This window comes from Ranitomeya imitator, chromosome 5, assembly GCF_032444005.1.
Source record: "Ranitomeya imitator isolate aRanImi1 chromosome 5, aRanImi1.pri, whole genome shotgun sequence".
NCBI classification, from domain to species: Eukaryota; Metazoa; Chordata; class Amphibia; order Anura; family Dendrobatidae; genus Ranitomeya; species Ranitomeya imitator.
Genome location: NC_091286.1, coordinates 599,240,446 through 599,260,885, shown reverse-complemented (window position 1 = coordinate 599,260,885; position 20,440 = coordinate 599,240,446). Strand labels below are relative to the sequence as shown.

At 44.0% G+C, this 20,440-nt stretch overlaps 1 protein-coding gene across 1 annotated transcript; it reads left to right on the top strand.

Moving 5' to 3' along the window:
* The first annotated feature begins 888 nt into the window (after nt 1-888).
* Nucleotides 889-5,291, top strand: LOC138680916 (C-C motif chemokine 24-like). Its single transcript, XM_069768126.1, has 4 exons — nt 889-1,019; nt 1,437-1,542; nt 3,549-3,626; nt 4,914-5,291. Exons 1-4 carry the CDS (start codon nt 950-952, stop codon nt 4,942-4,944), a joined length of 285 nt encoding a protein of 94 aa, XP_069624227.1. The 5' UTR covers nt 889-949; the 3' UTR covers nt 4,945-5,291.
* Nucleotides 5,292-20,440: the final 15,149 nt, after the last annotated feature.

Here is a 20,440-nt window from a genome sequence, read left to right as displayed (position 1 = left end):
GTGTGATTCCCTGCAATTTCCTACATGAGAAGTTGTAATAAGGTGTGAAATATGCATCAAGTTTCATATTATCTTTGATTTACGAATAAACCAATAAACATAAATGGGAATTATAGTTCTATTTATGTAATTCTTAAAGGGTGATTCTTATCCGATAAAGTGGCGCATATTCCTCGGACATGCTATCACTACTATTAATCAGTTGAGTTTGAACACTGGGACCCCGCATTGCTCTAAAGAATGAATAGGCTGCAGTGCTGATTTAGAATTGTGCCCTGATAACAGTGCTCAAGTGGTGGAACCAACTAGAGATGAGTGAATCCTTTGAATTTCCTTAAATTCACGGTTTTATGAATTTCATACACCTTCTGGATTAACCCATAATTTGATGTAAGCTAATGAACTGTTAATGGGCTGAGTTCACATTGTGTATCCATCCTTGCAACATGTCTGTGGTTCCTCTGATGTCTTCTATGTGCTGCCAAGGACTTGCCTTTTCTCTAGTCATCTGCCCTCCTCGTTATGTGATTTAATGTCCTCACTACTTCACGAGCCCTCCAGCTACTTGGGTCCATGTGTCCACCCTGATCTGCGGCTTCATTAATCCAAATCACCAGGTGAGCCTAACAGGCATTTGCGGAACCCAATGAAATAGTCATATGAAATAGTTAATTATAACAATGGATATTGATTTGTAAATTAGATGCTGAAATGATTACTTTTACACCTTAATTTTGTTAAAAAAATGATTTGTCATTAAACATATGTCACCTGAATTTGCTGATGACACTGATACGTAGAAAAAAATTAGATCATTTCCTTTTTGTCTCATGAAGTTCCTCTTTACAAGTCTTAAAAGGATGGTGCTATCAAGTGAACATCACACCGCACAGCTGCTCATCGTGGAAGACTGAGGACACTACATACGGGAGAGCAAGAACCCCTGAAGATGTGCACCATGAGATTACTGCTGTGCTTAGCCCTGCTGGCCACATGCGTAATGTGCGAAACTTCCATCGGTAAGTAGGGTTATTATGAAAACTGTCCAGGTTTTACAAGACTTTATGATTTGATATAGGAGATAATAGATTAATTGTCACAGCCTTGGATGAAGATATGTTTTTCCAATCAATGCAACTATATTCCTATGAACATTACTGAATCCCTAGAACGTTACAGTTGATCCCACTCTGGTTTCTGCTTCTCACAAATAATGGATATTCTTCTTTACTAACGAGTTAGTTTGGTAGCGTAAGTATTACCTAATTTGTAGGAACAATGTGTGGATCATGGTATAGGCTCTGCATGTCAGTTAGTTGATCACCATATTTGATCGCCATATTTGTTGGAAGCCATTGACTTTTTATATGAATTATTGCCAATAATCTCCAGTAACTAATCAAAATTTCTCCCTCTGTTCATATTTTAATACACAGGCAAATTTAGTTCCTGCTGTACCAAGGTCTCGAGAGGCAAACCTAGAGATGTAATTGAAAATTTCATCATCCAAAAAGAAGATCTTCCATGTGTTCATGCAGTGATGTGAGTATTGTAAAAAAAACATATTTAAGAAAAGTTAATGATATACAAGCTAAAGTTAAATTACCAATCATTATTTATTTCATACTTTAATTCTTCATAGTAACATATGTACAGTAATATCATCATGCACACATGCTGATAATATAGAAAGTACATCTGTCATAACACAGCAGTAAGGGTGGTTGGATGGACCTAACTAAACCAGGTTCTCCTCTTACAAAGCTGTCAAAATAAGGTTGACTTCACTGATGGTGGACATTCCTGCAAACTGTTCCATTCATCTGAATGAACTGGTAGAAATTCAAATATGCTTTGGAGTTTACCAACCCTCCCCCCCAACTATTTATATGTAATCCAGGAAGATCTTTACATGGCCAGTCCATTCCTGTATTACTCAAGAATCAGCGTTTGAATTGATATGCAAATGAGACAGAAGCCTCTGTCACTCCAGCTCTATTCCCTGCTCAGCGCTGCCTCCTCCTGCATGGCTTATAATCTCTATGCTGTGTGATTTCAGTCAAGCGAAAGGAGACGACGTTGAGTGGGGAATAGAGTCGGATCCAAAGTAGCTTTAGATCTAAAAGTAGTTAATCAGCCGCCTCAGTTGCATATCAATTATACCGCTAATTTCTCGGTAATGACGGAACGTACTGGTCAGTACAAGCTATCAAATCCAGTAAAGGGAGAGCGGAAAGGGTTCTATTGTGGATTATCTTTTAATGACTTTTGTAAAACAAAAAATGTATTTTAATCCTACATCTCTATCTATTTAATGTAATTATCTAATCTCTTTTCTAATATACTTTAATTAAAAAGTCCCTATTGTTCTCTCATTACACTCCAATAGCTTTATTTTTATTTTTTTTATCTACTTCCTGATTGATGATGCCTTGTTTAAAGGGAACCTGTCACCCCGAAAATCGCGGGCGAGGTAAGCCCACCGTCATCAGGGGCTTATCTACAGCATTCTGTAATGCTGTAGATAAGCCCCCGATGTTACCTGAAAGAGGAAAAAAAGACGTTAGATTATACTCACCCAGGGGCGGTCCCGCTGCTGGTCAGGTCGGATGGGTGTCTCTGGTCCGCTGCGGCGCCTCCCATCTTCTTTCCATGACGTCCTCTTCGGATCTTCAGCCACGGCTCCGGCGCAGGCGTACTTTGTCTGCCCTGTTGAGGGCAGAGCCAAGTACTGCAGTGCGCAGGCACCGGGCCTCTCTGACCTTTCCGGAGCCTGCGCACTGCAGTACTTTGTTGTGCCCTCAACAGGGCAGACAAAGTACGCCTGCGCCAGAGCTGTGGCTGAAGATCAGAAGAGGACGTCATGGAAAGAAGATGGGAGGCGCCGCAGCGGACCGGAGACGCCCATCCGACCTGACCAGCAGCGGGACCGCCCCTGGGTGAGTATAATATAACATCTTTTTTTCCTCTTTCAGGTAACATCGGGGGCTTATCTACAGCATTACAGAATGCTGTAGATAAGCCCCTGATGCCGGTGGGCTTACCTCGCCCGCGATTTTCGGGGTGACAGGTTCCCTTTAAGAACCCCCAGTGCATGCTGGTATACTCAATCGAAACTTCATCAGTGATGTCAGTTTCAATGGATGGGCTCGTCATTGCTCTACTGAGCATGCATCGGTTCTCAATTCTTATGTATGCTCAGTAGAACCTTGCCACTGTACAATATTCTTTTTAATGCACAGTGACAGTGCACTCCCTCTCCTGCTCTGATGAGAAGTGACAAGTCAGCAAGAAAGTGCACTGTCAGTGCACATTGTAAGGTGAAAACTTGTCGAGCAGAGACCAGCCCCCACAAATGACATCAATCAGGAGGGAACAATAGGGAATTTGTAGACATACATTTAGGATTGAAATAATCATAAATGGAATTTCCACCTTTAAATAACGTGTTATTTTAGATCTCAAAACCAATTAGACAGCTGTATTGTTTGCATAGATAAATAGATTAGATTAGACAATAAATCAGTAACAATATGTTCTTCATTTAGATTCATCACCAATAAAGGAGACATTATCTGCTCCACTCCTGGCCTTCCCTGGGTGAATGCAAAAATAAAGGAAATCAGGTAGGTTTGCTTTTTATATTTTAATTATTTTTCGGAAAGCTGCAACTTTCGACCTCAGTCAGACATCTGTGATTTTTCACATACACAAAAAAATGGTTTTATTTTCATCTATGTGTCAGTTTTTATTATCACGTGTTTCATGAGTAATTTTGACTGATCCAAGCAAAGAAAAATTTGCAAAGCTTCTCCTATCCATTGCAATGTTAGTCATGCACAGCACATGGATCCATGACTTGTATGGGTAATTTTGATCCATGAACTGATCAAAAATGGACTTGTCTCTGTGATTTTTTTTCCACACACATCGTCAGCAAAATAACAAGGATATGTGAACAATCCCATAGAATGTAACGGGCATGCGTTCTGTCTGTGAAAATCATAGGTAGGACATGTACATGATTCACAGACGTATGAATGAGGCCTAAGTTTGCAATTTTTTGAAGTTTATGGAGTGCTGTCTGGGACATCTAGTCATCTACCACAATAGAAGTTATGAAAAAGACGGCTACCTGCTGTCGAAACGCATCGTGAATAAAGATTTTAACATCTCCACTTCTGCCCCCTTGGCTTCTGTCATCAGTGCTTCTTCTAGATCGCTTTACCTCCTAGACTCCACCACAACAGAAGTAACACACAAGTCACACTACATAGACGCCGATTCATCATTTGTATTCTTTTAAAGTCACATCTCTATTTTTGACTGGTCGTATTCAATGACATTTACTGCACCAAATTCATCAAAATGACGCACACGGTGCATACATTTGGAGCAAAGTAAAAAATTGGCTTTTTACCTGTCACTTACCATTTTTGCAAATATTTAACCTAAAAAAGTCACAACTTTTACAGAATAGATACAACTTTTTTATTTAAGTATAGAAAATAAGTTTGGGAGGCAATGGTGTAGAGGTGCACCAAAATTTAGAAACTTTTAAAAAAATCTCATTTGGTGACTTAGCCAAAAACATTTGGAATTGCTAGAATCTACCCACAAAGCAGGAAAAATAAAAAAAACTGGCAAGCACATATAAAATAGACTTTAAAAAAGACAAAAAAAGAATAATGAATTGGGTGCAAACAAAAAAGGCATAAAACACACAAAACTAGACAAAAAAAACTGGTGCAACGGCAATGATGAATTAGGGCCATGGTATTTTACGAGCAACCCGCGAGTCACTTTTTTACACAAGGACATTATGTATTTATATACTTTATCAAGTACAATTAAAAAGTGTTTTGTTCCTTTCTGTAATCTATTTTACTAAGTAAAACTTTTTTCATTTTAAGGAAAAAAAATGAGCAAGGAAATAACGAGTGAAAAGGGAAGAATAAGAAAGATGCACTCACCGGTGGAAGTGAAATACAAGGACACTGCACAAAAAGAATGGATACTAGTAATTTATAAATATTTAATTTTAGGGCAGTTTGCTCTTTTGTTAATGTATTCCTAATATTGTGCCAACAATATAGTATTTATTTTAATTCTGAAAGATTGTTGTTTTTGTGTTAATAAATGTGCAAAATAATAAAATTAATCGTGATATTTAATGCCAGAGCTCTCATACTTGTGTAGAAATATAGTTATATGGGGTTTCCAATTGTCTTTATATTTATTCTATGTACCTTGGGGAAAATAAGTATTTGATACACTGCCAATTTAGCAAGTTTTCCCACCTACAAAGAATGGAGAGGTTTGTAATTTTTATCGTAGGTACACTTCAACTGTTAGAGACAGAATCTAAAAAAAACAAAAAATCACATTGTATGACTTTTAAATAATTAAATTGCATTTTATTGCATGAAATATGTATTTGATCACTTTCCAACCAGCAAGAATTCTAGCTCTCACAGACCTGTTAGTTTTTCTTTCAGAAGCCCTCCTACTCTGCACTCATTATATGTATTACTTGCACCTATTTGAACTCATTACCTGTATAAAAAAACACCTGTCCACACACTCAATCAATCAAATTCCCACCTCTCCATCATGGCCAAGACCAAAGAGCTGTCAAGGACACCAGAGTCAAAATTGTAGACCTGCATAAGCCTGGTATGGTCTACAGGACAATAGGCAAGCAGCTTACCGAGAAGTCAATAGCTGTTGACAAAATTATTAGAAAATGGAGAAAGCACAACATGACTGCCAATCTTCCTCAGTCTGGGGCTTCATGCAAGGTCTTGTTTTCTTGGGGTAAGGATGATTCTCAAAAAGGTCAGAAACCAGCCCAGAACTATACGGGAGGATTGAAGAGAGTTAGGATCACAGGATCAAACATTACTGTTAGTAACACACTACTACGTCATGGGTTAAAATCCTGCAGGGCACGCATGGTCCCTCTACTCACATCAGCACATGTCCAGTCAGATTTAAAGTTTTCCAATGACCAATGGTGAAGCATGGTGGGGAAAACATCATACTTTGGGGGTGCTTTTCTGCAAAGGGGACAGGACAACTGCACCATATGGAAGGGAGGATGGATGGGGTAATGTATCGCAAGATTTTGGCCAACAACCTCCTTCCCTCAGCAAGAGCATTGAAGATGGGTTGTGGCTGGGTCTTCCAGCATGACAATGACCTGAAACACACAGCTAGGGCAACTAAGAAGTGGTTCTGTAAGAAGCATTTCAAGATCCTGGAGTGGCGTAGACCTGAACTCACTAGAAATTCTTTGGAGGAAGCTGAAACTCAATAATTCCCAGTGACAGCCCCTAAACCTGTAAGATCTGGAGAAGATATGAATGAAGGAGTGGGACAAAATCCCTGTTGCAGTGTGCGCAAACTTGGTCAAGATCTACAGGGAGCATCTGACCTCTGTAATTGCAAACAAAAGTTTCTGTACCAAATATTAAGTTCTGTTTTTCTATCGTATCAAATAGTTATTTCTTGCAATACAATACAAATTACTTATGTAAAAATCATACAATGTGATTTCTAGATTTTTTTAAGATTCTATCTCTCACAGTTGAACTGTACCTACAATATAAATTACAGTTCTCTCCATGAATTTCCTGAAATTTGTAGGTTACCGCGAATTCCAACAGTTGCAACTCCATAAAAAATATGCCTGGTACCATTTCTCATACTGTTGCAGAGTCACAAAGTGGGCTAATGATGTTAGACATGACCAGGCTGGCGTCCTAATAATGCGCTGTATCTACCATATAACATGGTCTAGTGCAGCCAATCAAGGGAGGCTAAAAGCTAGTTTAAAGAATGGTGGCTGGCCAAACAGTGCCATTTTATGCTTTTACGGTGTAGGTATAGGAGATCAGAGCGTACAGCTCATTCCACAGGTAGAGAAAAAAAACAAAATTGCATTGTGTTATACTTCTTTATTAGTGAATGACATTAAAAAATGTGAGTGGTAGTTAGTCTGTTAATAATAATTCAAGGATTTAAGTGAGATAGGGAGGTATTGTACTAGCCCCTGAAGTATTGTCTGGGGATCCAGAAGAGCCAGAAAGCATCTCTTTCTGACACACAGTTACTCTTTTTACTTGAGTACTGGAATCGGGAGGAATCTGATCCCTCCTGGCTAGGGGGGCAGAGGGAGTTATTTGCTCCAGCTGGCCATGTGAAGGAGGGGCTGCCTTTCCCAGCTCCGATGAGCCCTGTAAGGGAGGGGGCCCTAGTGCCTGCGGGGGAATTGAGGATCTGTTTACATACATTCTGCCTCTCATGTGGGCTTCATCACTCTCATCCTCATCATTCTTTTCAGTATTATAATACGGATCATGACGTTCAGAAGTTCTGATCCATGCAGCCACTTGCTCCTCATACCCATGCTTGCCAATCCACGCAGCATGCTCTCTGCTGAACCGCTTCCATCTCTCAGCATCCAAACATCCATTTCTCGGCATTCCTGCCTTTTCTAAAATCCTTGCTGCATTCCTGACAGCCTTTTTACCATGCTCTAGACACACCAGGTCCTTCATTTTATATCTTGGATCCATATTTTGTCCTGACCTAGTGAATCTAGCACCCATAACAGCCGTCAAAGGGAGCGACCCCTGTCTTCAGTCCTGCTATGTTCTCACCAGAATCCACTGCCCTATTAGAATAGTCAGTGATTCCTGTGTCTATGGCAATTAGCTGTACTGCAGCTCTCTGTTCTTTCCTGATGCCGGAGTAAATTCTTTCAAACAAATAAATGCATACCCACATGAATATTGCAATTCCAAAATCCAGTGCTATATATTCTTCATTCAACATCTGAGATCCCACTGAAATATGAGTATGTCAAAACAATTTAAGAATCTTACTTTATGAAGTATTAAAATAATACTCATGACTGAGTGACCATGTCCTGCCACTGAGGCATATACCATCTAGTATTTATGATGTATGTCCAACTTTTACTCAACGCCTGAGGGTGTGGGACTACGTGACAAGAAAACACTCTATATAACTTATTTCTTCGGCTATACTGATGCGGAAATACAGGTGACAAATGCACTCTTTTCAAAAACCAATCTTCCTCACCACCTACTCGCTTTTTAACTATGGTGACAGAACACAGACAGTGTGTACAAGGCATACAGCATGAGAAGAGAAGAAAAAAACTTCCTAGTTTCCTGCAACTTGTGGACGTCACAACCAGATAGTCACTAAGTACTTTTCCTGAACTACTCTGGATGTTACAAAATGTTTAAACAAACTTAATACACTTGGTTATCCAAACAAACAACATTACAGTAGTAAACCATAATAATGTGATCAATCATCAAATACAAAGCAAAAATAGCACAGACAGTGAGATAAAGGGAGCACATATAACAAGGCATAATATGATTTATACTACCAATCTCTGAAACTAATTTTTGCAGTAGCGCACAATAAGATTAAACAACAAGATGTAACAGCAAAATCCGGAACCAGTTCGGATGTAAGGTATTTTGTGAATGCACAATCTGGACCACAGTACACAATGCAGACAGGACACACTGTTTTGACAATTTACAACAGTTAGCGGCAACGTTTAACGGGACAGATGGGCTTGCAGGTGAATTTGATTACTGTACCACAATTTAAACACACAAGCAAAATCAACAGTGACGGATAACGGATTATGAAGACTATCATTATAAGAGAATATGACAACACAAAAATACAAAAATACAGATATTACCACAAATAACACAGAACACAGATGTTTTCTACCTGAAGGGATTCCCGTTGGAAAAACCCTGCAGACTGACCCTCTACCGGCCTCCCCGTCTGGAGAGACAGGAAAAGAAGTGCGAGCAATAGCTCACTTACCCGGGTTCTAATTTTCCCCCCTCTCTCGGACCAGGCGGTAGGCAGCCTTGTTCAGTCTGGAATGGTAGTCGAAGGGGAATGGAGTGGAAATCTCGCTGGGAAGCCTCCAAGTTGTTAGAGACGAGATTTTCTCTCTAATGGAAACCAACCTCAGGTATCGTTGTTGATAGGTACCTATAGTATGGAGAAATAAATCAGAGAGACAGACAGCAGTTGTCTTTCCAATATAGTCTATTTTAATTCCACCCCAGCCTTCTTTTATAACCCAAAAGTCACAAGGTTACAAGGAGTATAGGTTACACAACATTTGGCAACAACACACTTATTACTTGATGGCTTGTCACCCATTCCCAAGATAGAATGCGGGAATGCTTTTTACATATTTCTTGTCAACAAGGGATTTGGCCAAACTATGTAGGTTACCTTGGAAAAAGGGCAAATCAGATGTACATCCTTGAGAGGATATCAACTCCCAACATATTAATGTTTCTCCCAGAATAACTGACCTTTCACTAGATGGAATGTACGGGAAACTGGACTCAAGGAGACTTAGATGATAATACTTGACCCTTTGCATAGAAATATATTTTATTTATTTCAAATTAACCATTTCTTTCACACCTGCATAGTCACTCAGCGTGAAAGTGATTTAATTGAGCTGTGATATACTACAATAACACCAAAGCAGAACCTAAATTACAACTTTTTTTTATTTCACACACACTTCAATTGCAAACCAAGAGAGCTTAATACACTACTAGTAGTAAAAATAAGTTTTGAAATCTAGGCTTGTGTGTCACAGACAGAGAAGTCATGTATGTATAGTGTATGTACGGATATATATAAAGCACACTGCTGAAAAAAATACCACTAAAATACCACATCCTAGATATCACTGAATTATGTATTTCAGTTATAAATCTTTATATTTTACATAGCGAAATGCGTTGAGAACAATAAAACATAAACATGATCAATGTAAATCAAAATTAATATCCCATGGAGGTCTGGATTTTGAATGATACTGAAAATCAAAGTGGAAAATCAAATTACAGTCTGATCCAACTTCAGTGGAAATTCCTGAAGATAAAGAAATGATGCTCAGTAGTGTGTGTGGCCTCCACGTGCCTATATGACCCCCCTACAATGCCTGAGCATTCTCCTAATGAGGTGGCAGAAGTTCTCCTGAATAATCTACTCCCAGACCTCGATTAAAGCATCAGTCAACTCATGGACAGTCTGTGGTGCAATGTGCCACATATGCATGGAACGAGACATGATGTCGCAGATAGGGTTGAGCGACTTTTAGTTTTTAGGGTAGAGTCGGGTTTCGCGAAACCCGACTATCTCAAAAGTCGAGTCGCGTGAAATCGGCCGATTATGGCGAAAAGTCGGGGATCGACCGAAATACGAAACCCAATGCAAAGTCAATGGGAAATCTTTTTTGTCTCTCTCTCTCTCTCTCTCTCTCTCTCTCTCTCTCCTCTGTCCCTGAACAGAAAAGCTGGTGTTACACATTGCAAATCGCTACAGCGCACAAGCAACAAGATGGCGATAGGCGTCCACGCCCCTAAGACCTATGTCATCACTCTGCCCACGCTCCTTCATTGGCTGAAAAAATGGTGCCAAATGCGTCATACGAAACGCGACTTTGGCGCGAAGATCGCCGACCGCATGGCCGATCCCACACTAGGATCGGGTCGGGTTTCATGAAACCCGACTTTGCCAAAAGACGGCGACTTTTGAATTTGTACGATCCGTTTCGCTCGAGCCTAGTCTCAGATGATGTGATTGATTAAATTCAGGTCTGGGGAACAGGCAGGCCAGTCGATAGCATCAACGCCTTCATCATGCAGGAACTGCTGACATACTTCAGCCACATGAGGTCTAGCATTGTCATGCATCAGAAGGATCCCAGGGCCCACTGCTGCTGCATATGGTCTCACAATGGATCTGAGGATCTCATCCTGGTACCTAATGGCAGCCAGGGTACTTCTGGCTAGCACACGAAGGGATGTGTGGCCCTCCAAATAAATTCCTCACCGCACCATTGCTGACCAAATGCCAAATTGGTTATGCTGGAGGATGTTGCAGGCAGCAGCACATTCTCCATGGTGTTACCAAACTCTGTCACATTCATCACATGTGTTCAGTGTGAACCTGCTCTCTTCCGTGAAGAGCACAGGGCACCAATGTCGAATCTGCCAATCTTGGTGTTTTCTGGCAAATGCCAATCGCCCAGCATGGTGTTTGGCTGTAAGTGCAACACCCACTTTTGGACATTGGGCCTTCATACCACGATCATGGAGTCCATTTCTGAGAGTTTGAGCAGACACATGGATGCTAGTGGCCTGCTGGAGGTCATTTTGCAGGGCTCTGGCACTGCTCCTCTTGTTCCTCCTTGCACAAAGGAGGAGGTCCTGCTACTTGGTTGTTCCACTCCTATGGCCACCTCCTTGTCCTCTAAGGTACTGGCCTGTTTAGTAGTATCTGCACAATGTGCTGACAAACACAGCTACCCTTCTTGCCACAGTTCACATTGATGTGCCATCCTGGATGAGCAATTTCTGTGGGTTGTAAACACAGCCTCATGCTACTGTACAGTACTTCTAGGGGTGAAAGCAATGACAAAATGCAAAAGTGACCAAAACAACAGCCAAAAGGGATGAGAACAGAGAAATGGTCTGTAGTCACCATCTGCAGAACCACTCCTTTATAGGTGATGTCTTACTAATTGCTTAATACTTCTTCCTGTCGTCTGATTCATAATCGGTGTTGCTTCCTAACTGGACAGGTTGATTTCTCAGAAGTGTGATTGACTTGGAGTTACATCGTGCTGTTTAAGTGTTCCCTTTATATTTTTGTGCAGAGAATATATGTATATATATGTCACAGTCATATACACTGCTCAATATATGTATAAATATACTACTAGATGGTGGCCCGATTCTAACGCATCGGGTATTCTCGAATATGCATGTCCACGTAGTATATTGCCCAGCGATGTAGTATATTGCCCAGCGACGTAGTATATTGCCCAGCGATGTAGTATATTGCCCAGCCACGTAGTATATTGTCCAGTCACGCAGTATATTGCCCAGCCACGTAGTATATTGCCCAGCGACGTAGTATATTGCCCAGCCACGTAGTATATTGTCCAGTCACGCAGTATATTGCCCAGCCACGTAGTATATTGCCCAGCGACGTAGTATATTGCCCAGCGATGTAGTATATTGCCCAGCCACGTAGTATATTGTCCAGTCACGCAGTATATTGCCCAGCCACGTAGTATATTGCCCAGCGATGTAGTATATTGCCCAGCCACGTAGTATATTGTCCAGTCACGCAGTATATTGCCCAGCCACGTAGTATATTGCCCAGCGACGTAGTATATTGCCCAGCCACGTAGTATATTGCCCAGCCACGTAGTATATTGCCCAGCCACATAGTATATAGCAGAGCCACGTAGTATATTGCCCAGTCACGTAGTATATTGGCCAGAACAGAGCCACGTAGTATAGAGACTTAAAAAAAAAAATAAACATATACTCACCTTCCGAAGGCCCGTTGAAGTCCTGCTATACTTACCATCCGCCGCCTTTCCCGCTCCTCGCCACGCTCCCAGGATCGCTCCATTGCAAGCGGCAGCTTCCGGTGCCAGGGCTGGTGTGAGCAGGACCTATGATGACGTCGCGGTCACATGACCGTGACGTCACAGCAGGTCCTTGTTGCACACCAGCCCTGGGACGGGATCTCACCGGAAGCTGCCGCTTGCAATGGAGCGGTTCTGGGAGCGTGGCGAGGAGCAAGAAAGGCAGCGGAGGGTGAGTATAGCAGGTTTTTTGTTTTTTTAATTATTTTTAACATGACATATTTTTACTATTGATGCTGCATAGGCAGCATCAATAGTAAATAGTTGGGGACACACAGGGTTAATAGCGGTAACGGAGTGCGTTACACCGTAGGCCGTTACCGCTGCCATTAACCCTGTGTGAGCAGTGAGTGGAGGGGATTATGGAGCGGGCGCCGGGCAGTGAGTGCAGGGGAGTAGGAGAGGGACTAATCGGACTGTGGCCGGCGCTGATTGGTCGCGGCAGCCATGACAGGCAGCTGCCGAGACCAATCAGCGAATGAATAACCGTGACAGAAGGACAGACAGACAGACGGAAGTACCCCTTAGACAAATATGTATATAGATAGAAGCCATTACTCCAAAGGAAACATAAAAAAGCCAGATTAATGTTTGCAAATGCACACATGAACAAATAGCTTAATTTTTGGAGCCATGTCCTATGGTCTGATGAAACTAAAATTGAACTTTTTGGGTATAATGACCATCCTTACGTTTGGAGGAAAAAGGGAAAAACTTGGAAGCCTCTAAGAACACCATCCCAAATGTGAAACATGGGGATGGCAGCATGATGTTGAAGGGTTGTTTTGCTGCAGGAGGGACTGGTGCACTTCACAAAATAGATGGCATCATGAGAAAAGAAGATGTGGCAGAAGTTAAAGCTTGGGCAGAAATGGGTCTTCCAAACGGACAATGACCTGAAGCATACTGTCAAAATGGTAATAAAGGGCTAAAAGGCGACCCAAACTTCTTTGTTTTAAAATGGCTGTAAAATGGTCATAGTAAGGGCTAGGGGGCTGCAAAAGCAAGCTAAATGAGAGAAGAGTAAGACAAGTAACCTGCAAACAAAGTTGGATAGGAAAATTAATTAAAATAACAGAATAAAAAAATAAATAACAACAATCTTGAACCATGAGGTGGAGGTCCAAGTGGAGGAGGAGTTTGAGGAGGAGTTGGGTGTGGTGAGGTAGGTGGAAGATGCAAGGGAGGAGTAATCTAACATTGCTATTTTTACTCTTTTTGTGTTTAAAAAAACAAAACCAGAGGTCATAGGTCCAACTGTAGGAAGAGGTGGGCGTGGCAGCCTATGTGGAAGAGGTAAGGGAGGAATAATGCAACACCGTTTTTTGCTTTGTTTGTTGTATTTTTTCCAGAGCAAAGTACTGCAGTGCGCAGGTGCCAGGCCTCTCTGACCTTTCCCGGTGCCTGCGCACTGCACTACTTTGCTCTGCCGTCAACAGGGCAGACAAAGTAAGTGTCACGGTGCCTGGATATCTATGCTGCAGGGGAAGCTGCACACAGCAGCTGAGCAAAATGCCAAGTTACTAACCTGAACCCACAGGACCTTTGACATGAAACAGAGTGTACAGGTAACGAACAGGACCTAGACCATGTGACAGAGTGGGAGGAGGAAAAGGGGGCGGAGCCAGATGCCAGGAAAACAGAGAAGGGACAAGCACTAAAGAATTATCAAACAAGCAGAAGTCGTAGCCAGGAGATTACGAGGTACCAAAACAGAGAGACAGAGGATCGTCAGAAGCAAAGCCAGAGTTCAGTAGCCAGGAACACAAATAGGGTAAAGCACAGAAAGCAAGACAACGCTATGCAAACCAGGCACACAATCCAGGAGTCACGCATACAGACAGAAACAGAATCTATAGCTGACAGAGAAACCAGGCTAGGAGCGAGTATAAATACCCCTCCCAATATAGAAAAGAGGCTAGCAAAAATTAACCCTGACAGGACATTAACCATGTCCTGACCATGACAGTACCCCCCCTTAACGGGGGGCCATTGGACCCCCAGGCTTCTCAGGTTATCTTACATGAAAAGCCCGCACCAGTCGATCAGCATGCACAGAACTGGCCGGAACCCATGACCTATCCTCAATAGAAAACCCCTTCCAATGTACAAGGTACTGAAGCCTACGACGCACCCACCGTGAATCAATTATGCGCCCTACCTCGTACTCCAGCTGACCCTCTACCAATACTGGCGGAACAAATGAAGAATCTTCTCTAACCGTCCCCACAGGTTTTAATAGGGACCTGTGGAAGACAGTAGAAATTTTGAAAGAGGTGGGCAACTGTAACCTATAGGCCACCTGGTTGATCACCTCAATAATCTTGTATGGACCTATAAACCTGGGGCCCAACTTCATGGAGGGAATCTTAAGTTTGATGTTACGAGTAGACAACCATACCTTCTCCCCCACCGTCAGTGTAGGAGCTGACCCCCTCCTCCTGTCTGCAAAATGTTTCTACCTCTTTTGGGCTTTGGAGATGTTCGCCTGAACCTCCCTCCAAAGGGTTCTTAACTGTTGCACCAGACCCTCAGCACCAGGGCAACCAGAATCCATGCGGGAAAATTCTCCAAACTGTGGAACAAATCCACAATTGACTTCAAAGGGAGATTTGCCAGTAGACTGATTAATACGACAATTGAACGCAAACTCAGCCATGGGTAAAACCTCACACCAGTCCTCCTGTCTGGAAGAGGCCAGGCATCTCAAAATCTGTTCCAACGACTGGTTGGTGCGTTCAGTCTGTCCGTTGGATTCCGGGTGATAAGCAGAGGAAAATGACAACGTAACCCCCAACTTCTTACAAAAAGCTCTCCAAAACCTGGCCACAAACTGCACACCCCTGTCAGACACCACATTCACAGGGACCCCATGCAACCGAACTATATGCTGAATAAACAAGCGAGCCAAGGTTTCAGCAGAAGGCAACGCAGGTAGCGGCACAAAATGGGCTTGCTTTGAAAACCTATCAACCACAACCCAAACTACAGAGTTGCCCTTGGAAGACGGAAGATTAGTGATAAAATCCATGGAGAGGTGTGTCCAGGGTTTATCCGGAATTGGCAAAGGTACCAATTCCCCGGCCGGCCGGACCAGAGAGCTCTTAGAACGAGCACACACCCCACAAGAATTCACAAACTTTTTGATATCCGAACCCATAGAAGGCCACCAAAAGTTCCTAGCTACTGCCCCCCGAGTAGCTGCAATCCCAGGGTGTGCACTCAACACAGAATCATGAAATTCTTGCAGAAGTGTGAAACGGAAGTGATCGGGTACAAACAGTTTACCTTGGGGTTTATTCCTGGGAGCTTGTGCTTGTGCATTCAAAATCTCCCTCTGTAACTCAGATGAGACTTCAGCCACAACCACTCCAGGTTGAAGAATGGAGGAAGGAGGTTCTGGAGGGGAGACAGAATCAAAACTACGGGATAAGGCATCCGCCTTCACATTTTTAGACCCTGGTCGAAATGTAATGGTAAAATGAAACCGAGAAAAAAAAAGTGCCCACCGAGCCTGTCTGGGGGTTAATCTCTTAGCGGACTCGATATAGGCCAAATTTTTATGATCAGTGATGACCGTAACGGGAAAAACAGCCCCCTCCAGAAAATGCCCCCATTCTTCGAAGGCCAATTTAATTGCCAACAATTCTCTGTTGCCGACATCATAATTTCTCTCGGCCGAAGAGAATTTTTTAGAGAAAAAGGCACAGGGTTTAAGGTTAGTAAGGGTGGACGGACCCTGAGACAACACTGCCCCCACCACCACCTCCGAGGCGTCAACCTCCACGATAAAAGGTTTCGATGGATCGGGTTGTATCAACACGGGTGCTGAAGTGAAACATTTCTTCAGTGTCAGAAAGGAATTTTTTGCGGCCATGGACCAATTTTTTACATCCGCCCCTTTGAGTGTGAGGTCCGTCAAGGGTTTCACTACCTGTGAAAACCCTTTAATGAACTTCCTATAATAATTAGCGAAGCCCAGAAATCGTTGCAACCCCTTCAGGTCCTGAGGTTGCACCCAATCAGAAATGGCCTGAACCTTCCCAGGATCCATGCGGAATCCCTCCCCAGATACAATTAACCCCAGAAAAGACAGTTCTTGCAAAAAGAACGAGCACTTCTCCAGCTTAGCATATAAATGGTTCTCCCTGAGTCTTACAAGAACCGAGTGAAGATGGTGTAAGTGTGACTGACTGTCCTCTGAGTATATCAAGATGTCATCCAGGTAAATGACAACATAACGCCCAATCAGGTCAGAAAACACAACATTAATAAAACTCTGGAAAACAGCAGGAGCGTTGGTGAGACCGAAGGGCATGACCAAATTTTCAAACAAGCCCTCGGTCGTCAGAAATGCTGTTTTCCATTCATCCCCCTCTCGGATCCTTATCAGATTATAAGCCCCTCGTAAGTCAAGCTTGGAAAACCACTTGGCCCCAGTGAGTTGATTACATAAATCAGGAATCAGAGGAAGAGGATAAGTGTTTTTAACAGTAATCTTATTTAGTTCTCGAAAGTCGAGGCACGGTCGCAAACCACCATCTTTTTTCTTGACAAAGAAAAACCCCGCAGCAACGGGTGAGACAGAGGGCCGAATATGCCCCTTGCGGAGACTCTCTGTGATGTACTCTTTCATAGATTGGCGCTCAGGCCCAGACAAATTGTACAGACGAGCCTTGGGTAATTTGGCTCCCGGGATCAAATCAATTGCACAATCACCGGGTCGATGTGGTGGAAGCGCCTCAGCCTCACTTTCGGAAAACACGTCTTCGAAGTCCTTCAGGTACTCCGGAATACCCTCCAGACCGACAGACGACACAGATACAGACTTAATAGGGTTAACAAGAGGTCCCAGGTTACAACACGGACCATTACCCTTACATCTCCATTGAGTGATTTCCCCTGCCACCCAATCAATGACAGGATTGTGGCGTTGCAGCCAAGGCATACCCAGTACCAGTCCTGCAGGTAGATTATTCATTACAAAGCAACTTAATTTTTCCACATGAGTGGAACCCACCTTCAGAGAAAAAACATCAGTCCCGAAACAAATTTCATCCCGGGTAAGAGGGGATGAATCAACAGCCACAACTTTAACAGGGTTTTTCAGCCTGACTGTCCCTATCTTATGACGAGTCACAACTTGGGCATCAATCAAATTAATAGAAGAGCCACAGTCAACAAAGGCGGTGGTCACCACAGGACCGCCAGCAAGTTCCAATTCCACTTGAAGCAATATTTTGGCAAGTGAAAAAACATGTACCTGGGAGTCTGGACAACCTCCTCGATTGTTGCCCAGACTCAGTCGTTTCTCAGACGGTTTCACAGAAGAAGGGCAGAGTGGACAGTTGCTTTTCCAATGTCCAGAGGCTCCACAGTAAAAGCACAATTGATTGTCTCTCCGGCGCCTCCTTTCTTTCTCCATAACCGAAACTGACCCAATCTCCATGGGTTCAGATACAGGAGCAGCGTCACGCAATTTGGAAAACAAGGAAGTCTCTTGCTGCATCACTCCTCGAGCACGGAGTCTCTGGTCCATTCGAACTGCCTGTGTCATGGCATCCTCCAGGGTATTAGGAGGAGGATGAAGTGCCAGAGTGTCCTTCAGACAGTCAGACAGACCCATGCGGAACAACCCCCTCAGGGCTGCATCATTCCAAGAAATTTCAGCTGCCCAGCGCCTAAACTCTGAGCAGAACCATTCAGCAGAGTGCTTCCCTTGTGTCAAACTCATCACCATTTCCTCCGCCAGATGTACTCTATCTGGTTCATCATAAATGAGCCCCAGGGACTCAAAAAACAGGTTCACAGACATGCGTTCAGGAGCAGAGGGAGAGAGGGAGAAGGCCCATGCTTGAGGGGACCCCCTTAATAAAGACATAACTACCCCCACCCTCTGTCTTTCATTTCCCGAGGCCCGGGGACGCAACTCAAAAAACAACCTGCATCCCTCCCTAAAGACCCTGAATAACTTTTTATCCCCAGAAAAAGAATCGGGTAACTTTACAGGTGGTTCGGGGTCCACCAGGGATACATCAGTGGTGCCCCCCTCCCGGGACCGCAAGGAAGCAGACATCTGTAAAGCACCTGCCACATCTCTCTGCACCTGCTGGTGCAAGTGGACCAGGGCTTGCTGTTCCACAGACAGCTTCTGCAACAACTGGGAGAGCTCATTAATCTGCCCCGTGTTAGGGGTCGAGTTCCCGCTTCTGCACAGGGGGAATCTCGAGTCACCTCCGCTGCGGTCTCCCATTCTTGTCCAGCCGCAGTGGAGTCTGCTCAGCAAAGATGTCGGTCCCAGCGTCTTGCTCATTCTCACTCTGTTCTGAGAGTTACTGCTGCTTCTCCAGTCTCTGCCATTAAAGTCAGTGCTGGTCAGCAGCGAGCGGACTTCTCTGGGACTAAGTCCTTGTCTGCACGTACTGAGCATGCCCAGGGTAAGATCTCCCGTTGGAGATCGAGGGTCATGTGCTCAGGCTCTGCAGCACATTCCATTGGTCCTCTTGGCAGGTCTTGGAAGGGCAAAGGTGCTGTGGCCACTTCCTGTGCTGCTGCTATATAAACTGCGCATGACCGCACGGCCATGCGCTAGTATTGTCTTTCAATTGCTAATGTGTGTATGTTGTGAGTGCAAGTCGTCCTTGGATACCCCTACCCTATTGAATGACTATTCGCGGAAGGTGTATGGCTGCTACCTAGCGCCCGACTTATCCTACAGCACTAGTCACACATTATAGCGTCCAGTTGCTGTGACCGCCAGTACGGCGCCGTGCACTTCCTCTGTGCTTCCCTTACCCAAGCCTGGGTGGTTAGTGGCGTTCGTCAGTGTGGCACTGCATGCACTCTTGTGCCTTAATATTGCTCTTCAGTTTCCTTACACACCCAGTTGCGGTGTTGTGCCAGCAAGGGTCTAATCGGACTTTAATCCTGGTTGGGGTTGAGTTTGCTGACTACTTGCTCGCGCTTTAGGTGCGGTACCGCGGTCCTGTGCCTTAACAGGATTGCTTCTTTCACGCTGGGTGAGGTTAACGCACGCGTGTATACTTTAGTGTACCGCGATATAGTCTGCTAATTGCTAGCTGCAGGTTTTCACCTGCACGGTGGACCCCGGACTGCGAACGCATCTATACCATCTGTCTTGGTGCGTTCCGCCAGTCCTAACAGAATACTAGCGCCAGGGTCTGGCTAGTAAAATGGCGGACGACCAGCGTTTACAGCGGTACATCCAGCAGCTGGAGGGAAGGTTGGCGGCTCTTGAGCGTTCAACCTCAGCTGTGGATGTTACTGCTGTCGCTGTTCAGGCTGCAAGTGTGGCTGCAGCTACCTTGTCCACTGCCGCCCCTGTACCGACGCTATCGCGCCTCCCGCTACCAGAGAAATTTTCTGGTGACAGTAAGTCCTGTAGGGGTTTCGTGAGTCAGTGCTCAATACATCTCAAGCTTCTGGCCTCTCGTTTCCCTACAGAGCGGGCTAAGGTGGGCTTTATAATTTCCTTATTGTCGGACAGGGCGTTGCAGTGGGCTAAGCCGCTGTGGGAGCGTGGCGATCATGTGGTGCAGAGTGCTCCGTTATTCCTGAGCACTCTGAAACAGGTCTTTCTAGGAACTCGTGTCACCCATGACACGGCGCTCCAACTGTTGGCACTGACTCAGGGCTCGTCCTTGGTCAGCCTTTTTGCCGTCCATTTCCGCACTCTAGCATCTGAGCTGGAGTGGTCGGATAAAGCCCTTATCCCTATATTTTGGAGGGGGCTGGCTGACCACGTTAAGGATGCTCTGGCCACTAGGGAGAATTCCCGCCACACTGGAAGAGTTAATAACAGTATCTACTCGCATCGACCTCCGTTTTCACGAGCGGAGGTTAGAGCGAGCCCAGTGTAGGCAGAGGTTTCGGCTGGCTCCC